The sequence below is a fragment of the Oncorhynchus masou genome, chromosome 23, assembly GCF_036934945.1.
Source record: "Oncorhynchus masou masou isolate Uvic2021 chromosome 23, UVic_Omas_1.1, whole genome shotgun sequence".
Taxonomy (NCBI): Eukaryota; Metazoa; Chordata; class Actinopteri; order Salmoniformes; family Salmonidae; genus Oncorhynchus; species Oncorhynchus masou.
This window is the reverse complement of record NC_088234.1, coordinates 10,391,677-10,403,178: the sequence shown is the minus strand read 5'-3', so window position 1 is coordinate 10,403,178 and position 11,502 is coordinate 10,391,677. Positions and strand designations below refer to the sequence as shown.

Genomic DNA, 11,502 nt, shown 5'->3' with positions numbered 1-11,502 from the left:
AATTACATGTACTCACTGTATGAAATAATAGCAGTTTACTTTAATTTTGAATGACTTACCCTTCCTCTGTCCCCATACATACAACATCTGTAAGGTCCCTCAGTCAAGTATTACATTTCAAACCCAGATTCAACTACAAAGACCAGGGAGCTTTTCGAAAGCCTAATTTCGTATTTATTTAAATGTAACCTTTATGTATCTAGGCAAGTCAGTTTAAGAACTAATTCTAATTATGGCAACTCTGAATAATTGATTATCAGAGGTCTCAGTCTGGCAGCATCGCTTAAATTAAAAGACATTTGTAAAAAACTAAATCTTACTCAACTAATACCTACCCATCCTAGTCCAAAATAACCGGAAAAGTCTACATTAAAATACCTTATCTTAACAATCAGTGACCACTGCCCTATTGCATGTATCAGAGACACTAGGCTAAAAAAACCCTGACCCCCATATACTTCCAAAGATAAACTATAAACACGTCTCAGAGCCTTTATCCACAACCTTTATTACTCAGAGCCTTTATCCACAACCTTTATTACTCAGAGCCTTTATCCACAACCTTTATTACTCAGAGCCTTTATCCACAACCTTTATTACTCAGAGCCTTTATCCACAACCTTTATTACTCAGAGCCTTTATCCACAACCTTTATTACTCAGAGCCTTTATCCACAACCTTTATTACTCAGAGCCTTTATCCGTAAACTGCATAATGGACCCCGTTTAAACAGCCTCTTTCTTTTAATTTCTTTTCTTTTCATCATTTTTTTTTACCTCCAAGGCTGGTAAACACACCTCGTTAAAGAGACTTAAAGAGACCACCACTTGGTGGTTCCAAACTTCTTCCATTTAAGAATGATGGAGGCCACGGTGTTCTTGGGGACCTTCAATGCTGCAGACATGTTTTGGTACCCTTCCCCAGATCTGTGCCTCGACACAATCCTGTCTCTGAGCTCTACAGACCATTCCTTCAACCTCATGGCTTGGTTTTTGTTCTGACATGCACTGTTAACTTTGGGACCTTATATAGACAGGTGTGTGCCTTTCCAAATCATGTCCAATCAATTGAATTTACCACAGGTGGACTCCAATCAAGTTGAAGAAACATCTCAAGGAGGATCAGTGGATGCACCGGAGCTCAATTTCAAGTCTCACAACAAAGGGTCTGAATACCTCAGTTTAATTTTTTTAATACATTTGCAAAAATGTATCCGCTGCATTTTTTTTAACTGCTTTTTTTCCCACAAAAAAAGGGTGCTTTGTATAGAGAGTACGCCCACGTGTGCTCAGGCTAGGGATCACGCCTACTTTAGATTATGGACATAAGTGGAATCATTTATCTTTGTCAAAACGGCAGCCAAGATGATCAGTAATGCCTCCAGAATGAGATCTGGGATATTTATTGGAAAAGAGCATCAAACTCATCACCATGCACTTTCATCATTTATTTCATCTGTAGCCTAATGAACTGCATGGTTTCCTGACAAGTCATAGTGAGGACCACACAGTTTAGATCGATATGGCGATTATATACATATGATTTGTGCATAAAAGTTTCCACCACTTTTCTTGCCTAATTCATTTTACCGACAGATCCCACCATGGCCAGAATATTTTTTGTGACGACATTTAAACTGAAACTGTTCAGTTTCCATCAGGCAGGTCATGAAATCTATCCGCACTTTACTCACGTAAAAAGGTATAATTGAAACCTGGTTAGAGGTACATTCATTCTGAACTTATCCATCACAGTAAGACAAACATCTTGAGATCTGTGCATAGTGGTGTGAGAGAGCAAAAAATAAATCTGATTTATTAAGTCTTTCTCCCGGTGGTCTGAGGCAGTCGTTAACCAGTGGTTGCCAACGTCAACTAGTTTTGGGAAAATCGCTCGGATTTAAGGATACGCCCATGAAAGTTAACAATTTACGTAGCCTTAATTAACCAATTAGGCACATTTGGGTTGTCTTGATACAAAATTTTGAACAGCAATGCAATGGTTCATTCGATCAGTGAAACTTCGCACCTACACTCCTGACATCTAGTGCTCAAAATCTAAATTGCACCTGGGCTGGAATAATACATTATGGCCTCTTGCATTTCAAATGCGTTACAAAAAAACTAAAACAATTTATTCGTGTAATCTTTCACCATATCCAATGTGTTACATTCTCCAACATGCATTTCACATTTCCACAAACTTCAAAGTGTTTCCTTTCAAATAGTATCAAGAATATGCACATCCTTGCTTCAGGTAGTTTGATGTGTGTCATTTTAGGCAAAAATTGAAAAAGAAAAGGGCAGATCCTTGAGGTTAATAACCTCTACAGGATCTGTGGGTCCACCGCAGGACGGTTGAGCTAACGTAGGCTAATGTGATTAGCATGAGGTTGTTGGTCATAAGAAAATTTCCCATGACATTGGCTTTCTGCCAATCTCAGATGCCGAACTTGTTAATCTAACTGCACTGTCCCAATTTACAGTAGCTATTACAGTGAAATACACCATGTTACGGTTTGAGGAGAGCGCACAGTTATGAACTTAAATGTATTACGACACTTTTGGAAAACCGGGCCTAGGTCAATGAATAAAAAATATTTATAAGGTATAAATAGCACTCATTTTGTGAGCCCATACAAAACTACTTTAATGATTAGCTGTAGCCCAAGCCTAAATGTTTTACAAGGACCTATAAACATCTTACAGAAACCTAGAACATACTTTAAAAGTAATTTATAAATGTGAATACAAGCTAACATTTAAAATGTGGGAGTATTGATTAATCAATGAATAAGCGTACTCATATTTCATTTTAAATGCTTTATTACAACGTGCTACCAATGTGGTTACATGATTTGAATGACCAGACTATCAATAATACGTTAATATGGCACAGTCAATTCAGTAAGTTCCTCATAACACCAGTGTGCGAGCCAGTGATACACATGCAGCTCTGTGACCCATTGAAGATGTTTCACCCCATCGCTGACGAGGAATGTTCCATCTAACCTGTTCAGGAGGGGCTCAGACATTCCAACGTCTTGTTTCCAAGATCATTATTCCAGGCTCAATAGGCCTTTACATCCAGTTCTCATTATTATTTTTTCACAACCCCCCCCCCCCCCATTTGTAATGCACGTGTCCATTGTCGATGTTCACTGTCGGAGGGATTGGATCACTGTAGTTCTCTGAGCGTTGGGTCCCTCTCCCACCAGCTGGCTGCCATCTAAAAATCAATACATCTGATCAGGTAAATCAATATATTTATTGACATGATATAACATGATTTGGTAATAAATATATGCATTGCTGTGATTGATCATGATCAGGATGATCAGGTATCATGTTAGTTGCCTGGTGTTGAGGGAGAGGAGAAAAGAGGACAGATGACTAAAGGTTAAAAAGTCATATTCCTGAGAGGCGCAGGGAGCAACGTCTGCCGTCACGCCGCCCCCCGACTGCCGTCACGCCGCGCCCCCCGACTGCCGTCACGCCGCGCCCCCCCCGACTGCCGTCACGCCGCCCCCCGACTGCCGTCACGCGCGCCGCCCCCCCCCGACTGCCGTCACGCCGCGCCGCCCCGACTGCCGTCACGCCGCGCCCCCGACTGCCGTCACGCCGCGCCCCCGACTGCCGTCACGCTGCCCCCCGACTGCCGTCACGCTGCACCCCGACTGCCGTCACGCTGCACCCCGACTGCCGTCACGCTGCACCCCGACTGCCGTCACGCCGCGCCCCCCGACTGCCGTCACGCCGCGCCCCCCGACTGCCGTCACGCCGCGCCCCCCGACTGCCATCACGCGCGCCCCCCGACTGCCATCTTTTTTGCTCAGGGAAGGATGTCAACAGTGCCTCTAGTAAGTGAAGTCTATTTGAATATTGACAGGGCATTTTCTCAGGCCACTCCCCTCGAATGCATCACACACACTTACTGTGCGTGAGTCCGTGGTGGAACGTTCCGGGAGTGGTGCCGGTGACCAGGGCGTCTTTGGAATGTTGTGACTGGGTCAGCGTTCCCATGGTTCCTGGTCCGAAGTCGGAGAGCGGGAAACCCAGGGCATGGAGTAGAGGGATTCCAGGAAGTCCAGGAGCCGGTTTGTGTCCTGGAGCCGGTTTGTGTCCTGGAGCCGGTTTGTGTCCTGGAGCCGGTTTGTGTCCTGGAGCCGGTTTGTGTCCTGGAGCCGGTTTGTGTCCTGGAGAGGGTTTGTGTCCTGGAGAGGGTTTGTGTCCTGGAGAGGGTTTGTGTCCTGGAGCAGGCAAGCTCCGTGCAGACGCCTCAGAAACCTGCAAACAATAAACAAACTATGGCACCGGATTCACTTTGTAGTACACTTCATAGGGAAAAAGCTGCCATTTGGGACAAAGCCTATGACTTTCAGAATCCTGAACTAACAAATAAACCAAATGGCTTTATGCATCACAACTCGGGTTGCAACATTCCTGGAACTTTCAATCAATTCCCTTGTTTTCCAGAAATCCTGGTTAGAGGATCCCGGAGGTTCTGCTTATTCTCTCCTGATTATAGAAACCTAGAACCGGGATTTTGGGGAAACCAGGGAATTTATTGAAAGTTACCAAAATTTTGCAACTCTAATCACAAACACATTATAATGCATTCTACCGTCTGTCAACCTTAAATAATGTGGTTACCCGTTTCTTCTTCTTCTTCTTCTGGAGTGAAAGGTCCTGCGTCAATGCTAGGTGCCCCTGGGAAATGTAGTCTTTGTGGATGTGGACTTGCGCCAGCGCCTGGTTAGCGAGCACGGTCAGAGGAGACTGGGAGTGAGTGTTTGCCTGAGGGGGTGTGTTCGCGGTCGTTGACTGAGCATGTGTGTTGGCATTGGCTGACATGCTGACAGACAAAGGCTTCAAATCATCGTAGGGGGTCAACACAGCGATGGGGAAACCAAAATCTGGCCGGCAACTCTCCTCCCCCCTCAGCTCAGGTAGCTCCTCCTTCACAACCCCTAAAGAGGGGGGTGTGAGGATGTGACCCTGGTCCAGAGAGTCATCTAGATTCTGGCGGGTTGTGGATACGCCTGAGCCCAGAAGAGGTGAACCGTTCTGGGGTTGAACTCCTAGGAAAACCTGAGGCTCCCCAGGCCCACTGGAGGTCCCTGGAAGAGTTGGAGCACCGCCCAAAGAGGACTGTTTCTTCACAGACCTCCTCTTCACTCTGTGGGAGAGAACACGTTTTCTTTCACTAAAATTACTTATTGCACAACAAAAAAATACAATGTGTGAGACGCAGTCAGAGAGAGTCATGCAGAGTATAGGGAGTGCATGCTTTAGCTCCAGCCCAGCAGCAACACCCTGGTTCAGCTAATAAATAGTTTGGACGCTACCATAGAGATCTAGGGAGTAAAAAAGGTATTATAATTCCTAGTTGTAGTTGTATGGATGATACTTACTGCTGTAGAGGTGCAGTGGGGCAGTGGACCCTTCTACTCTCCTTCAGCAGCACTCTGAGGAACCAAAACACTAGTGAAACACGCATCAACAAGTCAACTGGAATATTTGAAGGTTGCGTGTGTGTCGTTACCTGGGCTGCATCCAGCCTTTAGGCCAGAGGGCTTTGATCTCCGTGTCCAAGAAACTTTTCAGGAACTCCTCCGGTCCCTGCGTCTCACCTTTCTCCACTTCGAATCGGTCCATCCTCACCCGAACAGCACTGCACAGGCACTCCCTATTGGGCAAGATAGGATAGTCACCATATGTGTTTATACATACGTGTGTTGATAGAATGATGAGTAAACATTTAGAACATTAAAGACACCTGATCTCTTGGTTCCATCTGAATTTCTTCCTGGGGCCCACCACTCGTTTACCACTCCTCTCCTCCCCCTCATCCTCCTCTGATCCTGTGTTCTCCTTCTGTTCTCGCTCTTTACTCTCCTCCACCATCCTGGAGCGGTCAGAGCCAGCCACAGGTTGCAGCGCGGCGGCCAGCCACACGGGTTAGCTAGATCACTCCAAGTAGCACATTAAGTGGACTAGTGAGTTATGTTCTGTGTGTTGCCGATAGTTGCCATGGTGACCTACTTAGCGGCCCTGGCCTGGGCGTGGGCCTGGCAGTCGTCGTGGTAACGGGAGATCTGTTCCGGCATCACCTTGTCGATCGCCTGCCTCAACCTCTGGAGAGGCTCCTTCTAAACCACACAGACAAACATTTGCGCCCCACACACAGACGCGCCCCACACACAGACGCGCCCCACACACTCCTGTGTTACCTGTGTCAGCAGTAGTTTCTTGACCCGTTTCAGCAGTGTCTCTCTGCTGCAGGGGAGGAATGAGGCAAGGTGTGTGTACACCTTAGAACGCACCTGGCCACTCACATCTCTGCACTGCAGCTCAATGCTGAGGACCACACACACACACACATCCATTACTCGTAAGGCTGAACATTGTTATGGGACTTGTATAAGAATGTTTTTTGATAGTAGTTTAAACATGAAACCAAACCAAGTGACTTACTCCAGTAGGATGGCGTTGACCTCTGGTGTGAAGAACTTGACCTTTGACTCTCCCTCCAACCCCTTAGCAGCCTGAACAAGATCAACCAATACATCAATCAATGTGGCGCTCAACATAAGGGCACAGCATAACGCAAAGCCCAGTGTCCGGTAGCATACCAGGGCCAGGTCTTGAGCTCTCTTCTCCATGGCTGATGACAGACCTTCAGGCAGGGGAGTGGGCAGTGACGGGGGCTGGACCTGTGGGCCAGAGACTGCCTGTGGCTGTGTAGATGGTTTTGGGGCCTGGGGCTTGGAGATGGATTCAGAGACAAGGTCAATCTGGTCCTGGGGGTGAGGGACAGGGTCGATGGGGGTCTGTGTGTGGCTCTCCAGGGTGGAAGCAGGGGGTTCACCACCCGCACCGCCACAGAGTCCTGGAACAACAGTATAGATATATATAGTATGTTGTAATTATTGGACTTCAAATGTACCATTATCAACACAAAACAAATATCAATGAAAATGGACAATAAAGTATAGTATCGAACCGTTCACTTCCTTGTAGGCCAAGGTCTTGGCGTTGACCTCCTGATTGGTTAAGGTCATGGCAACGACTACCTGATTGGCCAGCGTCTCAGCGGAGGCGTCCAATAGGGTGTCTAGATCGAGGTCAAAGTCCACAGTGCTGGCTGCCTGGAGAAACGCCCGGTCATTGGTCGATCCGATCAAGCTGAGCAGAGGGTCCGCCATGTTGGCGCCGCCCCCAACAGGGTCTGCAGAAACATAGGGGGTTGTGGGTAGTGTAGTCTTCTCCAGACCAAACTTCTGTTGCTCTCGCTCTTTCTCTCTTTTTAGTTTCTCTTTGTCTTTCTGTTTCTGGAACTTTCTCAACATGTCTGTGACACTCAGAGGACCAGCAGGCTTCTTTTTCTTCTTCTTCGGTTTCTCCTCCCACATGTTCTTGTCAGGTAGAACCCTGGGGAAGAAAGAGCACAGAGAGGGAGCGCGGGGGCACAGAGAGAGAGAGAGGGGGCACAGAGAGAGAGAGAGGGGGCACAGAGAGAGAGAGAGGGGCACAGAGAGAGAGAGAGGGGGCATAAATGGACAAGCTATGATCCATAGTTGTCAATCAACTGATCATGAGTAAGTCCCGTCTCTCACCCAGTGCTTGACACTGTGGGGTTTGCAGTCGCCACCTGTCCAGGGTATTTCCTCCCCTTCACTTCTCCCTCTTGCTTCCTGCGTTTCTGGAACACAACAAAGAATGATGTCTGAACCGGAACATGTTCTATTCACAAACACAATACCGTTAAGATCCTACATACTGTCCACATCCCAAATAGCACCCTATTCAGAGACCCCACTCCGGCCAAAAGTAGTACACCGTAGAAGGATTAGGGCGCTGTTTGGAACAGGACGCAGCCATGGAGTTGATTACTTTAGGGGGCTTGGGTTGTTGGTTCTTGGTCATGAAGTCGTCGTCCGTCTCCGTATCAGAGGCCTGACGGAACTGGAGAGGTCCAGAGTTGACATAGAACCCTCCCAGCTTGGTGCTCAGAGAGGCTGGGACCAACTCATCATACTGCAGAGAGGACAGGAGGGGCTATATTACAGTATAATACAGTACTACATTACTAAACAGACCAGCTTAGTGCTCAGAGAGGCTGGGACCAACTCATACTGCAGAGAGGTCAGGAGGGGGCGATATTACAGTACATTACTAAACACGGTAAACCCGAACCAGGAGAAGCACTGTAAACCCGAACCAGGGGAAGCACTGTAAACCCGAACCAGGGGAAGCACTGTAAACCCGAACCAGGGGAAGCACTGTAAACCCGAACCAGGGGAAGCACTGTAAACCCGAACCAGGGGAAGCACTGTAAACCCGAACCAGGGGAAGCACTGTAAACCCGAACCAGGGAAGCACTGTAAACCCGAACCAGGGGAAGCACTGTAAACCCGAACCAGGGGAAGCACTGTAAACCCGAACCAGGGAAGCACTGTAAACCCGAACCAGGGGAAGCACTGTAAACCCGAACCAGGGGAAGCACTGTAAACCCGAACCAGGGGAAGCACTGTAAACCCGAACCAGGGGAAGCACTGTAAACCCGAACCAGGGAAGCACTGTAAACCCGAACCAGGGAAGCACTGTAAACCCGAACCAGGGAAGCACTGTAAACCCGAACCAGGGGAAGCACTGTAAACCCGAACCAGGGGAAGCACTGTAAACCCGAACCAGGGGAAGCACTGTAAACCCGAACCAGGGAAGCACTGTAAACCCGAACCAGGGAAGCACTGTAAACCCGAACCAGGGAAGCACTGTAAACCCGAACCAGGGAAGCACTGTAAACCCGAACCAGGGAAGCACTGTAAACCCGAACCAGGGGAAGCACTGTAAACCCGAACCAGGGAAGCACTGTAAACCCGAACCAGGGAAGCACTGTAAACCCGAACCAGGGGAAGCACTGTAAACCCGAACCAGGGGAAGCACTGTAAACCCGAACCAGGGAAGCACTGTAAACCCGAACCAGGGGAAGCACTGTAAACCCGAACCAGGGGAAGCACTGTAAACCCGAACCAGGGAAGCACTGTAAACCCGAACCAGGGAAGCACTGTAAACCCGAACCAGGGAAGCACTGTAAACCCGAACCAGGGAAGCACTGTAAACCCGAACCAGGGGAAGCACTGTAAACCCGAACCAGGGAAGCACTGTAAACCCGAACCAGGGGAAGCACTGTAAACCCGAACCAGGGGAAGCACTGTAAACCCGAACCAGGGGAAGCACTGTAAACCCGAACCAGGGAAGCACTGTAAACCCGAACCAGGGAAGCACTGTAAACCCGAACCAGGGAAGCACTGTAAACCCGAACCAGGGGAAGCACTGTAAACCCGAACCAGGGAAGCACTGTAAACCCGAACCAGGGAAGCACTGTAAACCCGAACCAGGGAAGCACTGTAAACCCGAACCAGGGGAAGCACTGTAAACCCGAACCAGGGGAAGCACTGTAAACCCGAACCAGGGGAAGCACTGTAAACCCGAACCAGGGAAGCACTGTAAACCCGAACCAGGGAAGCACTGTAAACCCGAACCAGGGGAAGCACTGTAAACCCGAACCAGGGGAAGCACTGTAAACCCGAACCAGGGAAGCACTGTAAACCCGAACCAGGGAAGCACTGTAAACCCGAACCAGGGGAAGCACTGTAAACCCGAACCAGGGGAAGCACTGTAAACCCGAACCAGGGGAAGCACTGTAAACCCGAACCAGGGGAAGCACTGTAAACCCGAACCAGGGAAGCACTGTAAACCCGAACCAGGGGAAGCACTGTAAACCCGAACCAGGGGAAGCACTGTAAACCCGAACCAGGGGAAGCACTGTAAACCCGAACCAGGGAAGCACTGTAAACCCGAACCAGGGGAAGCACTGTAAACCCGAACCAGGGGAAGCACTGTAAACCCGAACCAGGGGAAGCACTGTAAACCCGAACCAGGGGAAGCACTGTAAACCCGAACCAGGGAAGCACTGTAAACCCGAACCAGGGAAGCACTGTAAACCCGAACCAGGGAAGCACTGTAAACCCGAACCAGGGGAAGCACTGTAAACCCGAACCAGGAGAAGCACTGTAAACCCGAACCAGGAGAAGCACTGTAAACCCGAACCAGGAGAAGCACTGTAAACCCGAACCAGGAGAAGCACTGTAAACCCGAACCAGGAGAAGCACTGTAAACCCGAACCAGGAGAAGCACTGTAAACCCGAACCAGGAGAAGCACTGTAAACCCGAACCAGGAGAAGCACTGTAAACCCGAACCAGGAGAAGCACTGTAAACCCGAACCAGGAGAAGCACTGTAAACCCGAACCAGGAGAAGCACTGTAAACCCGAACCAGGAGAAGCACTGTAAACCCGAACCAGGAGAAGCACTGTAAACCCGAACCAGGAGAAGCACTGTAAACCCGAACCAGGAGAAGCACTGTAAACCCGAACCAGGAGAAGCACTGTAAACCCGAACCAGGAGAAACACGGTAAACCCGAACCAGGAGAAACACGGTAAACCCGAACCAGGAGAAGCACTGTAAACCCGAACCAGGAGAAGCACTGTAAACCCGAACCAGGAGAAGCACTGTAAACCCGAACCAGGAGAAGCACTGTAAACCCGAACCAGGAGAAACCGAACCAGGAGAAACATGGTAAACTGAACCTACTGCCTCGGAGTTGTCGATGAAAGAGTCTTCGTTGTCATAACCGTAGCCTATATCCACTAGATCCTGAATACGATCCTTCTTACGTTTGTTCCCACATCCCTGAAGAGAGAAAGAACAAGAGCGCAGAAGAGTACGAGAGAGAGCGAGAAAGACAAAGACAGGGGGTTCATCAAGACAATAAGGCATTAAAACAATGACATTGAATGCATCCCAAATGGCACACTAATCCCTAAAGTTCTGGTCTAAAGTAGTGCACTATATAGGGAATAGGGTGGCATTTGGGACACAATATTTAAACAGTCTTAAGGCCAGGCACCACACAATAATAAATATATTTTTTAAATCATATCACAATACACTTTTACCAATTTAATGTTTCTGAAATATTGTATTTGAGTAATGCAGATCAGGTGATAAGCAAATGTGTGCATATTTAATTATCAGGCAAATAAAAATTGTACACGGGATCAAATCAGCCTAAATCTTGGTTTCATTTAAGAAATTCCACAACCGGACTTAAACATAAGTGTTGAAAATATTATTTAATCTTTCTATGTGTTAAATAAGAAAAGTACTTACAAATTCTGATGAAAACAATTGAAAACAAACATTTAACATATAAAAACAATTCCCTAAGTAAAAACATCTGGAGAATGTCAAATGATAAACAACATTTGCTGAATGCTTCAAAGGCTGAGAAATATGTTGGCATGTGCATAGAGGGGTTAAAGACAAGGACACTGAAGTCAGACTGCCAAAAAAACAATTTAGACCCAATCACCATCTCCTCAGTCAGATACTACATATAGACCAGTTTGTAACATTCTCGATGAGAAAGGCTTTT

At 47.7% G+C, this 11,502-nt stretch overlaps 2 protein-coding genes across 2 annotated transcripts; both read right to left on the bottom strand.

Moving 5' to 3' along the window:
* Positions 1-2,826: 2,826 nt before the first annotated feature.
* On the bottom strand, positions 2,827-6,130 carry LOC135509912 (ubinuclein-1-like). The gene is made up of 7 exons (XM_064930739.1): positions 6,045-6,130; positions 5,779-5,907; positions 5,545-5,688; positions 5,414-5,467; positions 4,653-5,178; positions 3,935-4,286; positions 2,827-3,228 (listed from the first exon to the last, which is right to left on the bottom strand). The coding sequence occupies exons 1-7, from the start codon at positions 6,107-6,109 to the stop codon at positions 3,158-3,160; spliced, it is 1,341 nt and encodes a 446-aa protein (XP_064786811.1). The 5' UTR covers positions 6,110-6,130; the 3' UTR covers positions 2,827-3,157.
* A 21-nt stretch (positions 6,131-6,151) lies between these two features.
* ubn1 (ubinuclein 1) lies at positions 6,152-7,791 on the bottom strand. Its single transcript, XM_064932868.1, has 6 exons — positions 7,783-7,791; positions 7,619-7,704; positions 7,006-7,433; positions 6,635-6,891; positions 6,477-6,547; positions 6,152-6,359 (listed from the first exon to the last, which is right to left on the bottom strand). Exons 1-6 carry the CDS (start codon positions 7,789-7,791, stop codon positions 6,152-6,154), a joined length of 1,059 nt encoding a protein of 352 aa, XP_064788940.1.
* Between the last annotated feature and the right edge of the window lie 3,711 nt (positions 7,792-11,502).